At 58.1% G+C, this 17958-nt stretch overlaps 3 protein-coding genes across 3 annotated transcripts in view; 1 reads left to right on the forward strand and 2 right to left on the reverse strand.

The window, feature by feature from the left end:
• The window catches only part of LOC144279238 (osteoclast-associated immunoglobulin-like receptor), a 32828-nt gene extending 25193 nt beyond the window's left edge, over positions 1 to 7635 (reverse strand). The window contains exon 1 of the mRNA XM_077840728.1: positions 7605 to 7635. Within this exon, the coding sequence (XP_077696854.1) occupies positions 7605 to 7635 (31 nt within the window). The remainder of the gene's footprint in view (positions 1 to 7604) is intronic.
• LOC144279334 (alpha-1B-glycoprotein-like) overlaps positions 1 to 17958 on the forward strand; it is a 937253-nt gene that overhangs the window by 133970 nt on the left and 785325 nt on the right. The window lies entirely within an intron of this gene.
• Positions 11193 to 17958, reverse strand: part of LOC144279010 (alpha-1B-glycoprotein-like) — a 78925-nt gene continuing 72159 nt past the window's right edge. Inside the window, 3 exon segments of the mRNA XM_077840425.1 lie at positions 11193 to 15301; positions 15392 to 15522; positions 16729 to 17019. Of these exon segments, the coding sequence (XP_077696551.1) occupies positions 15392 to 15522; positions 16729 to 17019 (422 nt within the window). The 3' untranslated portion in view covers positions 11193 to 15301.

Here is a 17958-nt window from a genome sequence, read left to right on the forward strand (position 1 = left end):
TTCTGGGGGACCACCAGCTGCCTCCTGATCCCACAGGACTCTACTTCCCTTGTGGGAGCCCATTCTCGGTACAGGAACCCCTTCTCCCACAGGAACCTCTCCTGGCAGCCTCTCCTCATGGTTCGTCCCACACTGAGGTCGGTCAGGTTCCTGAGCTTCCGCAAGGAGGGATCTTTCCTCAACTCGGCCTGGAACTCAGCGGCTGGGGAAGGGATGGGGCCCGGTTCCCCCTCAGTGGCCAGGTCTGAGGCCTGAGCCTCTCTGAGCCGTGCCCCTCGGCGCTCCCTCCCCACCAGGGAAGGGTCCTGCGCCTCCGGTGTGATACCATCCCCGAGGTCAGGGTGCAGTGCCCCTCGCCGGCTCTGGCTACGGGTCACAACCAGGGCAGTCTGGGGCTTGCTTGGCCAGTCCTCTAGGTCTCCCCCCATCAAAACTTCAGTGGGCAAATGGTGGTGTACCCCCACATCCTTGGGGCCCTCCTTGGCCCCCCATTTCAGGTGTACCCTTGCCACGGGCACCTTAAATGGGGTCCCGCCCACCCCTGTCAGGGTCAGGTAGGTGTTGGGCACCACCCGATCTGGGGCCACCACCTCGGGTCGGGCCAGCGTCACCTCCACGCCCGTATCCCAGTATCCATTGACCTTCCTCCCATCCACCTCCAGGGGAACAAGGCACTCTCTCCGGAGGGACAACCCCGCGCCCCCCCTGTAAACCGAGCACCCTGAGTCCAGAGCCTCCAGCCCTCTGGCGGAGCTGGCCTGGGGTACTCTTCCCTCCGGAGCAGGTGGTAAACTGGTAGCCCCCCTTGCCTGGGTTGTCTGCCCCTCATCCAGCTGAATCCCTACCCAGTTAACCCTGGGTAGGTTGGGTCTGCTCAGTTTGTCCCTGAGCCCAGGGCACTGGGACCGTACGTGGCCTCTCTGGCCACAGTGATAGCAGCTCAGGTCACGTTGGTCCCCTCGAGCGGGTCGGAGGGGCCCGACACCAGGCGTTCCCCTTTGGAATGGGGGTTCTCCCTGTTTCCCCACTGGGAGGCCCCATGGTGACTCTCTCTCTGCATCGGGGGGGGCCTGTCCTTTTGGGACTCCTCCCGGTTACCCCCTGACCGACTGTTCACAAACTCGTCAGCCAGCTGCCCTGCGTGCTGGGGGTTCTCGAGGTTTTTGTCCACCAACCACAGCTTCAGGTCGGAAGGGCACTGTTCATACAGTTGCTCCAGCACGATTAGGTCAAGCAGGTCCTCTTTAGCTTGGGCCCCAGCTGTCCACTTGCGGGCATATCCCTGCATCCGGTTGACCAGTTGTAGGTAGGTGACCTCAGGCGTTTTACGCTGACTCCGGAACCTTCTCCGGTACCTCTCGGGGGTCAGCCCAAACTCAAGGAGCAGGGCCTGTTTGAACAGTTCATAGTCCCCTGCCTCCGCCCCGTCATTCGGCTGTACACCTCCATGGCTTTGGGGTCCAATAAGGGGGTGAGAATCTGGAGCCTGTCTGCAGAGTCAACCCTGTGCATCTCGCAGGCATTCTCAAAGGCCGTCAGGAAGCTATCTATGTCCTCCCCCTCCTTCCGCTGGTCCAGGAAGCACTTATCAAATCTCCTTGCAGTCTTGGGTCCCCCCTCACTCACCGCAGCTGGGGCCCCACTGCTCCTCAGCCTGGCCAGCTCCAGTTCATGCTGTCTTTGTTTGTCCTTCTCCTGACGTTCCCTCTCCTTCTCCTCCTGCTCATGTTGACCTTGTTTCTCCTCATGTTGACATTGTTTCTCCTCATGTTGACGTTGTTTCTCCTCATGTTGACGTTGTTTTTCACGGTCCTCCAGCTCCCTCATTTTCATCTCCATCTCCCATTCCAGCCGCCTCAGCTCCAGGGAAGGGGAGCTCCGCTGGGAGGATCCCCTGCTGGCTGCCGGGGTCAGGGTGCCTTCGGTCTTCACTGGGCTTCCCCCAACCCCTCCCCAAGGCATAGGTAGGAAGGGTCTCTGGGATGTCCTCGGCAGCAGTCTGATCCCTCCCAGCCCGGTCAGGCCCCAGGGCCCACGCTACGTCCACCGGGCGGCTTCCCTCAGGGGCAGGGATCGGGTCATCCAAGCGATCCCTCTCCTCCAACTGGGCAATCAGCTGTTCCTTGGTGGACCTCCCAGTGCGCAGCCCCCTCTGCCTGCACAGCTCCACCAGGTCACTCTTAAGGCCCCTTGCTGGCCACTCGCAGGCCGGGCAGCTTTCCACGGTTTCCAGGAAAAACCCCTCGTGTGCCAGTCCTTCTTGAGGTCACCACCTCTTTACCAGGGTCGAGCTGCAGACTCCTCCGTCCCTGGGACCGCTCGCTGCAATCCCCCGGGGGACCCTGTTCCTGCAAAAGTCCTTCTCTGGTCACACACTCCCAGGGGTTAACCGCCCCCTGAAACCGTCTCTCTCAATCTTCAGCACACCTGGTCCCCGTCAATCCCCCTTCGTTTTACTGCTCCCCAGTCACTTACTGCAGGAAGCGCCGTTCACGGGGTGCAGTAGATCCCACCTCTGCCACCAGTTGTCACGGAGTGTGGGGGAGTCCAGGCCCTGCACCCCTCTTCCTGGGATTCACTGAGACTCTCAGCCAGACAGTAAAATGGAAGGTTTATTGGACAACAGGAACACAGTCTAAAACAGAGCTTGTGGGTACAACCAGGACCCCTCAGTCAAGTCCTTCTGGGGGAGCAGGGAGCTTAGACCCCAGCCCTGGGGTTCCCTGTGTTCCTCCACCCAGCACCAAACTGAAAACTAAACCCCCCCAAGCAGGCTCCCTGCTGCAGCCTCCGTCCACATTCCTGGGCAGAGGTGTCACCTCCCCCACCCCTCCTGGCTCAGGTGAAAGGCTCTCAGGTCTCCCATCCCCAGGGCACATTCCCAGGTCAACACTCCCCTCTCCCTGCTGCCTCACATCCTCACACTCCCTGAGAGGGGCACCGTCTGCCCCCTCCCCCCTCACTTCCCCAAACAATCCTGGCCCGCGGCTCTGACCTTTGTGGGGAGCCTGTCTGCCCCCAAAGTCCTGCCTCCATCCTGACCCCTCTCCCCTCTACCCACTCTCCCAACCTACTTCGCCCAAACTCCCGGCTCCCCCCAGCTGGCTCCCCGCAAGCACCTGCTGTGGGGGGGTCCAGAAACGCCGGAGGCTAAATCACTCTGGGCCCTGTTGTGTCATGGAGACGCAATAAAGGGCCCGAGGTGCGAACACGCCCCAGCCCCTGCCCCACACTGAACAGGGTTAAACACGGGCTTGGGCAGGGTCCAGAGCCCGCAGCCTGCTCAGCTCCATGGCAAACCCCCAGTGACCCCTGGGACCGGCTGTGACAGACCCAGCAGAGCAGGAAGCAGGGAGCCGTGGCAGGCGCCGTGTGAAACGAGGGGTTCCGGCCCCGGCCCCATTCGCTGGAGCGAGTCTCTAGCCGGAAAATCCCCTGGGTTTGGGAGTCTCCCCACTGGCCCCAGAGACGCTAGCGACTGTCCTGGGGGGCAGAGGAGCCAGTGGAGCTGGGCTGGATCTGGTGTCGCCGCGGCTGCTATGAAAGTCCAACCCCATTTCCTCCCAGGTTGGGGGTTCAGCCAGAGGAGGGGCGATGGCGTCGCGGTCCCTCTCTCCAGCCGCTCTGCTCAGGACGTCTCCACGGAGCAGGGTCCGGACAGCGCGGGGGGCCCAGGAGACGGGGGGTGGCAGCCAGGAGGGTGAAGCAAGTCTCTTTCTTTAAGGCCCCAAAGGGTGGTGGGTGGCACAGCCCGTCCCCGCAGTATTTTATCCACCAATGAGTCCTCGTTTCTGACACCCCAATTTTGGGTCATGGATTTCTGCTCCCCCCCTTCTCCCGTGTCCCAGGTGGGCCCCAGCCCAACCCATGGGGTCTGTCCGGTGGCCTCTTGGGTTGGACAAATCCCGTCTTTCTGTCTCGCCAACTTTCCCCCCAACGTTCATTCGTCCAGGTTCTCGTGAGGCTGCCTGAACTTCTCACTCGCCTTCGTCGGCTGAACCCACCACGGGGGGGACATTGGGAGGCTCCGGTATCACAGCCCCCTCTGAGGTGGGGAGATTTGGGGGGCAACTCTGAGGGTTTGTACAAGAGAAATACAGGGTGGGAGAGGTCTAGGGAGAAAGAGGGGAGAGAAAAGTGGCTGGGGGACCCCGCTGAAGAGAGAGGAGGGGGATGGACAGCGGGGGGGGGGGCAATAAGTGCCATTATTCTAGTGCCATGCAAGACGCAGGCTCCCCGCTGTCCACTGACAGCCCTGGGCAGAGACTGTCCCGTTTGGCGCTGTCCAGGGGCTGCTCCGCGGGGAGCCCAATGAGCCCAGCACAGGGGCAGTTCCTCTAACTGGTGCTGCAGGGGCTGGTGCTCGCGGGGTTCGGGGTTCAATCCTGGGGTGTTGCTGTCAGGTCAGGAGCTGTTGGGGGGGGGATTCACCGAGGCAGGAGTGTTTGGGAGCAGGAGGTTTTGTGCCGGCGTTTCAGCCCCCCAAGGGGGATCAGCTCGTCCCCCGGGGAGATTTTCTTCTCTGCACGGCTGGATCCAGGCTTCTGGGGGTGCAGAGAGATGGCAGGTTAGAGGGGCCCGTGTCACACTAGACCCAGCCCCTGGGGGCAGCAAGGGGCACAGAAGTGGGGGTCACCTCACCTAGGACACCACCCTCGGGCGGCTATAGTGGGCCTCAGCCAGTATCAGCCCCACGATGAGCAGGACCATGGCGCTCAGCGCCAGGTGGGCGATGTCGGCGTGGGTGAAATCCGGGCATCCCAGGGGGGCTGCTGCGGGGGGAAGGGGAGAGTCACTCCGCGGCTCAGACGGGGAGATCAGCAGCTGGGGGCCAAAGAGAGTGGGTGAACTTCCCTTCTGAGCCACCCGGCATCCCAGGGCCTGGCCAGGGGACTGTGACAGTCAGAGACGCAGGGTCCCAGGCCCCCCACGACAGGGAACCACCCCAGCTCCCTGTCCCCGTAGGACCCCTCAGTCCACCCCCACAGGTGCCTCTGCCCCGGCCTGTCTGCTGTGCAGTGAGCCCATCCCCGGGGTATCTCAGCTGCTGCCAGTCACAGCCAGGCAGTGCGCACTGGGGGAGGCTGGGACGTAACCCGCTGCTCCCCGCACCCCGTGGTGCCCAGGGAGCAGCCAGAGGCAGCAAAACATCTGTGGGGGATGGGTCGGGGGTCCCCTGGGAGCCCCATGGGGGAGGGCAAGCAAGAGCAGAGGAAATTCTGGATAATGGTCACCCCTATTGCCAGGGAGAGATCATGAGGCCCAGGGAGGGGGCTCATTGCCCCAGCACCTGTGCACCCAGCAGGACCCAGCCCCCACAGCCCCGTCCCTCCCCTGGGATCCCCCCACAGTTCCCAGGCAGTGACCTGCAGGGCAGCAGGCATCTGGGGAGCTGAGGGCCTGGCAATGGGTGAGGGGCAGTGGGTCTGTTTCTCCTTCCCCCCATGTCAATGATCCCCTCCCTGTGGAGTCTGGGCCTCACCCACCCAGCTTCACTCCCCCGTCATTCCCTGCAACCAGCCCCAGCCCCTGGGCACCACAAGGCTGTTTCCAGGGCTGGCTGGACGGTGATTCCCGCCCCGGCCCTGGTATCTGGCCCTGCTCTGCTCGGGCGGGTGGGAGCCGGCGCCGCTCCAGGCTGGATCAGGGCGGTTCCCTCTGTGGGAATAGAACCAGCGTACACCAGGGCCTGGGGAGGGGAAGAAACAGCGACTCAGCGATCTGCCCCCAGCTGCTGACTCAGCATCGATCTTCACTGTCAGTCCCAGGGAGAGGAGGGATGGATTTTAGTTGGTGGAGAATGGGGACCCCCCGCCCCGTTCCCTCCCTGGGGGGGACACTCACTTCCTCCTGTTTGTCTCTAGCAGAGGCATGCCAGGAGGTGCCATTCACACCTGGAGTCACTGAGGAGTCAGTCTCGGTGCGGCTGTTCCTATTTGGGAGGAGGAACGTCCCTGTGTCTAGAGAGCTAAAGGTGAGCTCATCTGCCAAACGGGGCTGTATCAAACCGGATGGGACGGCTAATCCAACAGTCCAGACTTGCTCTGAGATCACCACGGGGGGGGCGGTTGGGAACCACACGGGATTCGTCATTTCAGGTGCAGTTTTCATGTAGACAAGGTTTTAGTCCATCTTTCTATCCCTCACCAAACACGCTCCCATCTGTCCACCTCCCTACTTTCCCACAGACTCATATTCCCACCGACCCGTGGCCGTCCGTCCCCATGGATCTGTCCATCACCCTCTATATAGAAGAAATGAACCCATCAGCACTGTCTGCAGGGACCATCCCCCTCCAAACAACCCGACTGGCCCCGTGGGCGTTGGAGCGAGGAGCCCTGTTCCCTGGGGGATGAATTGTTCCATTTCTCCGGCTCACCTTCTCCCTCCGGCTCCATCATGGCGGGATCCGGCTGCTGGGGCCCAGCTGGGTCGGTTCCCTCTGTGGGATGAAATCGAGCGTGGGCTGGGGCTGGGGAGGGACGGAACCAGCACCCAGGCCCGGGTGGGAAGAGGCTGAAACAGTGACTCAGCGACTGGGCCCCTCGCCCCACGACCAGGCGTTTGTTATGGGTTTAATTGTCCAGGCTGGTGGGAAGTGAATTCAGCGCTGGGGCCGGAGCCAGCTGGGCATCCTCTGGGCCCTGACTCCTCTGTGTGTCCCCAGAGCGGGGTCAGCTGGGGGAACATCCCCCTGGGAAAGGCCCCCTGTTCTGCAGCCTCCCTGGGGGCAGGGATCCCCCCTTCCTCTGCCCTGAATCTCCAGCAGTTTCTGCTCCCCCTGGCTGGGGAATCCCCCAGTGACTCCATCCCCGCTCCCCAGCCGGGCGTCCCCTCTGCTGGATCTAGGGCTCAGGGCAGAGCCTGGCTCTGAGCGCCCCATTGGGGCTAAGCCCCTCTGAGTATCCAGCTGGGTGTGGGGCTGGGAGCAGGGATGCTGAGCTGGGCCCCTCACCGGCTACTACCAGCTCCATGGTGTCGCTGGGCTCTGACCAGATGGACAGGTCGGATTTGATGCTATATCGGCAGCTGTAGCTCCCTGCATCTCTCTGGCTCATCTTGTGGATGGAAAATTGAGCCACATCCTCTGGGGGGTCTTTGCCCTGCCGTGCTTCTGGGTGTCCAGCTTTATATAGAAGGACCCTCGCTCCCCGACACCGACACTCACACCGGACGGTCACGGCTCCCCCCGGGGCGACCCCCCACTTGGGTGCAGGGAGATGTTGGGTTTGGGGTAGCTGGGCTCTGCAGGCAGGAGGAGACAGGCCGTGAGACACAGACCCCGGCACGGTCACTGTTCCCCGTCCCCACAGCCCGGCCCCAGTGACGAGGCCGAGACAGGGGGCTGCAGGGAGAGAGTCTCCTGGATGCTTTTTCCCCAAATCCAAGAGCGAGAGAGCTGGGCTAGCGACACAAGAGACACGGGGGCCCCCCACCCCTCAGCAGGGCAACGGCGCGGATCCATCTGCCAGGAGCCCATGGAGGGGTGGCTGGGGCAGGGCAAGGAGAGGCCGAGGCGACCTAGAGGCCAATTGCGTTTTATCTCCATCAGCTGGGGAAGGAGAAATCAGTGGGCACGTGCACTGGCTTTCTCTGACACTCACCGAGGAAGAGGACGGTGAGAGCAGATGGCATGACGGAGGCAGCGAGAGGCCCCTCAGCACTGCCACCAACGCCCCAGAGCCCAGCTCCACCGAGCCCCAAATAACAAACTCAGCTGGTGTCTCCAGCTACAGGAAGCCGACGATGTCTCGTCTCTTCCTGTGTCCATCGCATTTTGTCTCTAATCTGTAGGGGAACTCTAGTGTGGTCAAAGTAAGCAGAGGCGCCTGCAAAACCCAAGCCTGGGCCCATCGGCCTGGCCAAGTGTCATGCAGCTCCCAGCTTGTCTGTGTCTCTGTGGGGAGGGGGGACAGTTCTCCCTCCATGTTCCCTGCAGCCTTGGGGAAGGTGCACCAGGCTGGGAGCCAAGAGAGCACGGGGTCTGGTCTTCAATCTGCCACTGACCATGATTTCCATGCAGATTCCCCCACACCCGTCCTTTCTTACATTCTGGGTTCAAACATGGGTGGTGGCCTGTCCTAAATATCAAAGGAAGGGTACCCACCTTTCTGCACACAGTGCTCTAAAATCCCTCCTGGCCAGAGGCAAAACCCTTTCACCTGTAAAGGGTTAAGAAGCTCAGGTAACCTCGCTGACATCTGACCCAAAATGACCAATGAGGGGTGTCAGGGTTCCTTCCCCACTCTGAACTCTAGGGTACAGATGTGGGGACCTGCATGAAAACCTCCCAAGCTTACTTTGACCAGCTTAGGTTAAAACTTCTCCAAGGTACAAACTATTTTACTCTTTGCCCTTGGACTTCCACTGCCACCACCAAACGTTTATCTGGGTTTATTGGGAAAACGTAGTTTGGACACATCTTTCCCCCCAAAATCCTCCCAACCCTTGCACCCCACTTCCTGGGGAAGGTTTGGTAAAAATCCTCCCCAATTTGCATAGGTGACCACAGACCCAAACCCTTGGATCTTAGAACAATGAAAAAGCATTCAGTTTCTGAAAAGAAGGATTTTAATAGAAGTAAAAAGTAAAAAAGAATCACCTCTGTAAAATCAGGATGGTAAATACCTTACAGGGTAATTAGATTCAAAACATAGAGAATCGCTCTAGGCAAAACCTTAAGTTACAAAAAAGACACACAGACAGGAATATTCATTCTATTCAGCACAACTTAATTTCTCAGCCATTTAAAGAAATCAGAAGCTAACGCATACCTAGCTAGATTACTGACTAAGTTCTAAGACTCCATTCCTGTTCTGTCCCCGGCAAAAGCATCACCCAGACAGACATAGACCCTTTGTTTTTCTCCCTCCTCCCAGCTTTTGAAAGTATCTTGTCTCCTCATTGGTCATTTTGGTCAGGTGCCAGGGAGTTTATCCTAGCTTCTTAACCCTTTACAGGTGAAAGGATTTTTCCTCTGGCCAGGAGGGATTTTAAAGGTGTTTTCACTTTCCTTTATATTTATGACAAGGGGGCAAGATACTTTCAGACCTCGGGGGGAGGGGGAAGTCTTTTGTCTGTCTGTGTGATACCTTTGCCAGGAACAGATCAAGGATGCAAGCCCTCCACTCCTGTAAAGTTAGTAAGTAATCTAGCTAGAAAATGCATTAGGTTTTCTTTGTTTTGGCTTGTAAATTCTCTGTGCTGGAGGGAATGTGTATTCCTGTTTTTGTGTCTTTTTTGTAATTTAAGGTTTTGCCTAGAGGGATTCTCTGTGTTTTGAATCTGACTGCCTGTGAGATTATCTTCCATTCTAATCTTACAGAGTGTTTCTTTTATCTTTGTTTTGTTCTTCTAATAAAGTTCTGTTTTTTAAGAATCTGACTGGGTTTTTAGGGTCCTAAGAAATCCAAGCTGGTCTGTGCTCAACTTGTTTATTCTCAAGCCTCCCCAGGAAAGGGGGTGTGAGGGCTCGGGCAAATTGCTGGGGGAAGAGGAACCCCAAGTGGTCCTTTTCCCTGGTTCTTGGTTAAAGCGCTTGGTCGTGGCAGCATTCCTCGTCCAAGAAGAAAATAGAGATTTTGTGCCTTGGGGAAGCTTTTAACCTAAGCTGGTAGAAATAAGCTTGGGGGGTCTTTCATGCGGGTCCCCCCATCTGTACCCCAGAGTTCAGAGTGGGGAAGGAACCTTGACATGGCCCATGAAGATCAAATTAATACGTGATCACGAAATTAAAGGATGGCTCCGTAATGCATGTGCACAAGGGGCCGAGTTAAGGGTGTTTGGGAAACTTTGTGGCATTCCCTGATGCTGGAGGGTTTGACTGCAGCCTTCCCGCTCAGTCTGCCAACCTGCCCACCTGCAACACAAGCCATGGCACCATGTTAAGAGCGGGCGCGATATGAAAGACCTGGGTTTGCTGCCCCTTGCACCTTAGCTGAGCGGTGATGACGGGTTTACATTGTAATGCCTGGTTCTAAGGGGCTTTTCTCAGCGTGTGAATTAAATAAACCAGGTTCAAAAGAAAATCAGAGAAAAAGAAATTCCATCCCAGGCCCCCAATGGGTCACCAACCAAGAGAGACCCAGGGACCTTCTAATGCCCCTGCAGAGACCCAGTCCCCCGAGCTGGAGGAGGCACTGTCAGTGGTTATGTGGCCAGGCCCCTAGAGAGGGACGTGACACAGGCTTTGTTTATACGCCATTGGCTAGTGGCAGCAGAAAGCTGGGGGTCAGGAAGGTTTGACTCAGTTCTGGGCTCTGGCAGCGGAGTGGGGACTAGTGGTTAGAGCCGAGGGGTGGAGCTGGGGCCAGGACTCCTGGTGTCACAATTGTGATGTCACTCCTCCGGGGCTTGCACACAGCATTGGACTGGGCCGGGGCTGCATTAAAGGTGCATCAGCTGCCCAGCCGAAGGCTCCCAATGAGCCTCCTTTAATCAGCTCCCTCGTCCCAGGGCCCTGGCCCGCCTCTTCACCAGCTCTCCGGGACCCTTCGCCCCCAGCCACCGGAGCAGGAGGGAGACAAGCAGCAGATTCATTGTGAAGCAGGGTCATTCCCCCCCACACCTGACCCCACCGCCTGACCCCCCCAATTTCCCAGCTTGCTGCCCCCCTTGGAAGAGGCAGGGAGAGAGGTGACTGTGGGGTTGGGGCCCTTATTGGGCAGGGAATTTGCAGCACAGGGGCTGTGAGGGGAGACTCAGGGGACTAAAAAGAAAATGGGGAACCCTGAGGCTGAGGGGGCTGGAGCTGTGGAGGGATGTGGAGGGGGGGTAGTGAGAGGAGAGGCTGCTGGGGGTAGAAGTAGCAGCCCAGGGAGTACTGGGGGGTGCTGCTCCCCCCTCGCTCCTCACATGCCCAACAATCCTACCCCCCGCCCCCCCAGCTCTGACCTTCTTGGGGGAGCCTGTCTGCTGATGTGCTTTGACTAACTCTGAGTCTCTTTTCCCTGCCAGCTTAGGACTTCAGTGCCTGGTCTGGTTTGAGCCAGACCCGCCAGGTGCCAGCGAGGTTATCTTAGCTTCTTAACCCTTTACAGGTAAAAGGACTTTGCTTCTGGCCAGGAGGGATTTTATAGCACTGTATGCAGAAAGGTGGTTACCCTTCCCTTTATATTTATGACTGTCTATAACACTGATAGAGAGATACGCACAGCTCTTTCCTCCCCCAGGTAGTAATCACTTACTCTGGGTCAATTAATACACAAAAGTGATTTTATTAAGTATAAAAAGTAGGATTTAAGTGGTTTCAAGTAATAACAGACAGAACAAAGTAAGTTACCAAGCAAAATAAAACAAAACACACAAGTCAAAGCCTAATACATTTAAGAAACTGAATACAGGTAAATCTCACCCTCAGAGATGTTCCAATAAGTTTCTTTCCCAGACTAGACTCCTTCCTAGTCTGGGCCCAATCCTTTCCCTGGTACAGTCCTTGTTAATTCCAGCAGATAGCTTAGGTGAAAAGCAGGGGATTCAACATGACTGAGACCCACTTTGTTCTGTTCCTTTAATAGCTTTGGCAGAAGGCAGGAATCTTTGTCTCCTTCAAAATGCAAAAGCATCCAGTTAAAGATGGATTTCAGTTCAGGTGACATGATCACATATCCTGTGAGACTTCATTACCCGCTTGCTGGCACACAGGTATACAGGAAGTCTTACAAGTAAACTGAGCCATTTACAACCAATTGTCCTGGTGAATGGGACACTTTGCATAATTACAATAGGACCTCGGAGTTATATTTCATATTCCTAGTTTCAGATACAAGAACGATACATTCCTATAAATAGGATGACCACACTCAGTAGATTATGAGCTTTGTAATGATACCTGACAAGAAAACTTTTGCATAAAGCATATTCCAGTTACATCAAATCCACACATATACAAATATTTTTATAAAGACATGGAGTTGAATGTCACACCGACCCCGTTTCTTCCCAGGTTGGGGGTTCAGCCAGGGGAGGGGCGATGGAGTCGAGGTCCCTCTCTCCGGCCTCTCTGCTCAGGACGTCTCTGCAGATCAGGGCCCAGACGGCCCGGGGGGAACAGGAGACGGGGGGCTGGCAGCCAGGAGGGTGAAGCGAGTCTCTTTCTTTAAGGCCCCCAAAGGGTGGTGGGCGGCACAGCCCGAACCCACAATATTTTATTCACCAATGAGGCCTCATTTCCGACACTCAATTTTGGGTCACGGATTTCTGCTCCCTGCTTTCTCCCGTGTCCCAGGTGGGCCCCAGTCTGGCCCGTGGGTTCTGTCTGGCAGCTGCTCGGGTTGGACTAATCCCATCTTTGTGTCTCGCCAACCTTCCCCCCAACGTTCATTTGTCCAGGTTCTCGTGACGCTGCCGGAACTTCTCACTCACCTTCGTCGGCTGCAACATTAGGGGACATTTGGAGGCTCTGGTATCACACCGCCCCCTGGGGTGGGGAGATTTGGGGGGCAGAGGAGCATGAAGCTCTGGGGGCTTGTACAATAGAAATACAGGGAGGGGGAGGTCTAGGGAGAAAGGGGGGACAGAAAAGGGTCTGGGGGACCCCGCTGCAGAGGGAGGAGGGGGACAGACACTGGGGGTGCAGTAAGTGCCGTTATTCCAGCGCCAGGGCCAGATGCAGCCTCCCCACACACAGGGGGACGGGGGCTCTGTCTAGGGATGCTGCGGGGAATGGGATTTTGTGGGATATGGGGAGGGGCCCAGCTCAGGGCTGGGCGATGAGTCCTGGTGGCCCTGGGGGATTTAACTACCCAGCTGCAGGTTGGGAAAGCACTAGGGCCTAACGCACCCTGCCCAATGAGATCCTGGGTGGATGGGGGATGACGGCGGGTGTCTGAGAGGGAGGCCATAACCGGGGGTGGCCAGTTTAGACTCGATGGGGACCTGCAGGCAGGAGCTGGCTGCGAAGCGGCAGGTGGCAGGCGGGTGGGGTGACCGTGGCTGTGAAATGCTGGGTGCCCAGCCCCAAGGAAAGGGAGCGGGCAGAACGGGCGGTGCTGGGAATCCGGCCGGGAAGGGGCTAGTTATCGAGTGCCCGGCTCCCCAGTGCTCTGGGCTCCCCGCAGATGCAGGTGGTGCCTTCTGTCACGGAGTCCCTGGGCGATGCTCTGGATCTGCTCCCCATGAAGCCAGGCAGGACTCTGGGGCAGTCGCCTTCCTGTGAGCAGCCTGTCTGCAGGACACACAGCTCACACAGCTTCCACCTTCCTGGGTCTGACCTCGGAGCATTTAGCATCCTCTGCCCCTCCGTGCGCTTCCCACAGCCAGTCCACTCAGGCGGGATCCTGGGGAAGCCAGAGGGTCCTGCCCCCCAACTCCGCAGTCAGATGTGACTCTCAGCCAGCCAGTAAAACAGAAGGTTTATTAGACGAGAGGACCATGGTCTAAAACAGAGCTTGTAGGTGCAGAGAACAGGACCCCTCAGCTGGGTCCATTTTGGGGGGCAGCGAGCCAGACAACCACTTCTGCCCTTCACTCCATGTCCCAGCCAGCCCCAAACTGAAACTCCCTCCAGCCCCTCCTCCTCTGGGCTTTGTCCCTTTCCTGGGCCAGGAGAGCACCTGGTTCCTTTCTTCTCCAACCCTTTAGCTCTCACCTTGCAGGGGGGAAGGGCCCAGGCCATCAGTTGCCAGGAAACAGGGTGTCGGCCAGCCTCTGTGTCCAGACTCCTGCACACACCTGCCCTCTAGGACTCTGCAGTGATTATACACCCTTACCCCACCACCTAGATACTTAAGAACTGCCTAGGGGAAACTGAGGCACCCCCACAATATTCAGAGGAACCATTAAGAACAGTCCCACTTCGTCACACCTTCCCCATGCAGAGCCCTGCTTCATCCCTGCTCCCCACTGGCAGCCCTGGGCAGAACCAGCCTGGCTGGGCCAGCGAGTGGGACTCCATCACCCTCCAGGTTCTGCTCCATAGGGAGTCCAATGTGCCCAGCCCGGGGCGACTCCTCTAGCTGGTACTGCAGGGGCTCGTGCTCACGGTGTGATGGGTTCAGTCAGAGAGACACCCTTCGGACTGCCACCTGATCTGCTGAGATTACCTCTGAGCCGTTTTCCACTGCCACCTTGAGACTCCAGAACCCTGCCTTGTTGAGCCAGACACACTAGTCTGCTCCAAACACAGACCCAGGTCTGGTCCACACCCCCAAAGCTGCAGGCTTTGACCAAACCCTGCTCAGCAGGTCACCTATCTCCAGCACCCAGACACCCAGCGCCCAATGGGATCCAAACCACAATTAAACCCATTTTACTCTGTAAAAAGCTTAAACAGGGTAAACTCATAAATTATCCGCCCTCCATAACACTGATAGAGAGATATGCACAGCTGTTTGCTCCCCCAGGTATTAATCACTTACTCTGGCTTAATTAATAAACAAAAGTGATATTATTAGGTATTAAAAGTAGGATTTAAGTGGTTTCAAGTAATAACAGTAAGTTACCAAGCAAAATAAAACAAAACACACAAGTCTAATCCTAATGCATTAAGAAACTGAATACAGGTAAATCTCCCCCTTAGAGATGTTCCAAGAAGCTTCTTTCCCAGACTAGCCTCCTTCCTAGTCTGGGCCCAATCCTTTCCCCGGAACAGCCCTTGTTAGTTTTAGCTCAGGTGGTAACTAGGCGATTCCCCATGTCTGGGAGCCCCCTTTGTTCTGTTCCACCCCCTTTTATACCTTTGGCCTAAGGCGGGACTCCTTTGTCTCTCTCTGGGTTCCCACCCCTCCTTCTAAATGGAAAAGCACCAGGCTTAAGATCGATTCCAGTATCAGGTGACATGGTCACATGTCCCTGTGAGACCTCCTTCTTCATTACCCACAGGCTGGTGCCCATGTCCACAAGAAGGCTTGCAGGTAAATAAACCATCTACAGCCAATTGTCCTAGTCAATGGGGGCCATCAAGATTCTAAACCACCATTAATTGACTTCAGAGTTAACGTCATATTTCGAGTTTTAGATACAAGAATGATACATGCATACAAATAGGATGACCACACTCAGTAGATCATAAGTTTTGTAATGATACCTTCCAAGAGACCTTTTGCTTAAAGAATATTCCAGTTACATTATAGTTACACTCATAAGCATATTTCCATAAACATATGGAGTGCAGTGTCACACATGGCATTGGGGGTTCAATCCAGGGGAGCTGCTGTCAGGTCGGGAGCTATTTTGGGGTGGGGATTCTCTGAGGCAGGGGTATTTGGGGGCAGGGGGGTTTGTGCTGGCATCTCAGTCCCCCGAGGGGAAGCGGCTCGTCCCCCGGGGAGATTCTCTTCCCTGCACGGCCGGATCCAGACTCCTGGGGGCACAGAGAGACGGCGGGTTCCGTGTCACCATGGGCCCAAGTCCTGGGGGCAGCAAGGGGCTCAGAAGGGGGGGATCACCTCACCTAGGGCACTTCCCTCGGGCGACTGTAATAGGTCTCAGCCGGGATCAGCCCCTTGACGAGCAGGACCATGGCGCTCAGCACCAGGCTGGCGATGTTGGCGTAGGTGAAATCCTGGTGTCCCGGGGGGGCTGCTGCAGAGGAAAGGGGAGAGTCACTTGGCAGCTCAGATGGGGAGATCAGCAGCTAGCTCTGCCCCAGGAGTGGAGCCCCCAACACCCCATCCAGCAGGTCCAGCCCAGCCCCCCTCTGGGGGTCTCCCAGGTGCTGCAGCTCTGAGATCTCCCTAGGGCCAGACCCCTCAGGTGAGGTCATGTCCTGCTGCCCCAGGGGGCTGAGCCTCAGCTTCCCCAATGAAGGGGGCTCCCAGGTGGACGATCTGCCCCCGAGACACCCGGCACACCAAGACCAGACCAGGGGATGGGGACAATCAGAGCCTCAGGGTCTTAGCCCCCCACAGCAGGGAACCACCCTGGCTCCCTGTCCCCATAGGACCCCTCTGTCCACCCCACAGGTGCCTCTGCCAAGGGCAGTCTGCTGTGCAGTGAGCCCATCCCTGGGGTATCTTGGCTACTGCCAAACACAGCCAGGCAGAGCGTGCAGGGGGAGGCTGGAACATCACCCGCTGCCCCCCACAGTCGGGTGGTGCCCAGGGCCCTGGGGACCAAGGCGCAGCCAGAGGCGGGAGAACATCTATTGGGGAGAGGGTCAGGGGGTCCCCTGAGACCCCAGTGTGGGGAGGGGAAGCAAGAACCACGGAAATTCTGGGTAATGCTCACTCCTATTGCCAGGGGGATGTCATGTGGCCCAATAATGGGGGGTTATTGCCCCAGGACTCTGGGCCCAATTTCACAGCCCAGTCCCCCAGATCCTGTCCCTCCCCTGGGATCCCCCAGCAAATTCCCAGCTGCGGTCTGCAGATCAGGAGGCACAGGAGGAGCTGTGGGTCCGGGGTTGCCCCTCCACCTGATGTCTCAGCCCCACCCACCCCTGGGCACCACGACCTGTTTCCACAGTAATTGTCCCCCACCCCGGACCCAAGACCCAACCTCCTCTGTGGGTCCCAAGAACGAGAGCAACAGGGGGGAACATCCCCCTGGGAAAAGCCGCCTTCTCTGCAGCTGCCCCTGGGGGAAGGGATCCCCCCTCCCTCTGCCCTGAACCTCCTCCGGCTGGGGAACCTCCAAGTGACTCCATCCCGGCTGCATGGCTGGGTGTCCCCTCTGCTGGGCCCAGGGCTCAGGGCAGACCCTGGTTCTGAGCGTCCCATCAGTGCGAAGCCCCGAGGGATCTGGCTGGGTGTGAGGCTGGGATCGGAGACGTGGAGCCGGGCCCCTCACCTGCTACCACCAGCTGCACGGGGTGGCTGGGCTGCGAGGAGACGAAGGGATCTGATCGGGGCCGGTAGCTGCAGCTGTAGCTCCCTCCATGCTGCCGGCCCACGGTGGGGATGTGGAACTCGGCCCCGTCCCCAGCAGGGTCCATGTGTCGCGGCGGGTTCAGGTCTCCAGCCTTGTGCAGGAAGAACCTCACGTCCCGGGGCTGCCCCTGACACCAGATGGTGACGTTTACCCCTGGGGCGGTGACCCCAGTGGGGCTCAGAGAGATGGAGGGTCGGGGCAAGCTGGGATCTGTGCACAGGAGACAGGATGTGAGAACAAGACCCGGGCACCCACCCAGCCCCGGACTCCCAGGCAGGCTCCAGCCACAGGCAGATCCAGGGCCCCGGGCAGAGATTCTCTCCCAGATCCCAGAGTCCCCCCACCCAGAATCCCGGCCCTGCGAGCTGGGCTCCCGGCCCCACAGACACCGAGCCGCGGCTCCCTAGTGCTTGGGATCCTCCTATGCCCGTTTGTGGCCTCTGCCTTGTTTACTGCATCTGGCCTGCCCTGGACACACAGCGACACATGGGCTTGTCTCCGTGGCCCAGCACAACAGGGCCTGAGCCCCACACAGAAAGGGAGTCACCCTGCCAGCCCCCCGGGAGGCAGGGAGGCATCATTATCCCCATTCTACACAAGGGGAAACTGAGGCACAGCCAGATTCACTTTGTTAGTGAGCTCCCAGGGGCAGGGACCATTTCTTCACTCTGTGTTTATGCAGCGCCTGACACAAAGGGGCCCTGAACATGGCAGGGACCCTACATGCTCCCCCAACACAAGGGATCCAGCGCTATTGAGGCCAGCGTTTGCACAGGTCTCCACTAACTGTGGGCATCTCGGTTTCTGGCGCTTGGCCTGAGGTCCCCCAAGATTGAGGCCCTTTTGAAGGACACTTTTGAAAATCATGACATGCTCCCATCACACAGAGTCTGTGGCCGCGCCAGGAGCTGGGCCAGATCTCCTGGGTCCCAGCCCAGCACTGTGTCCACCAAGCCACCACTTCCCCTGCAGCCCCTGCCTCATTCAGCTCCGGCCGGGGCACTGCCGGGGGCGGGGCCTGGAGAACAGAGCGGAGGGGATCACAGGATTAAATAGCGACTCACGGCTCCTACCCACAAGGGGCAGCGTTAAAGTCACCTCCCTGCCCCGAGTCTCCAGGGGCTGCTGCTTCATGGGGGGAGGGATAGC

This window comes from Eretmochelys imbricata, chromosome 23 (assembly GCF_965152235.1).
Source record: "Eretmochelys imbricata isolate rEreImb1 chromosome 23, rEreImb1.hap1, whole genome shotgun sequence".
In the NCBI taxonomy this organism is placed as follows: domain Eukaryota; kingdom Metazoa; phylum Chordata; order Testudines; family Cheloniidae; genus Eretmochelys; species Eretmochelys imbricata.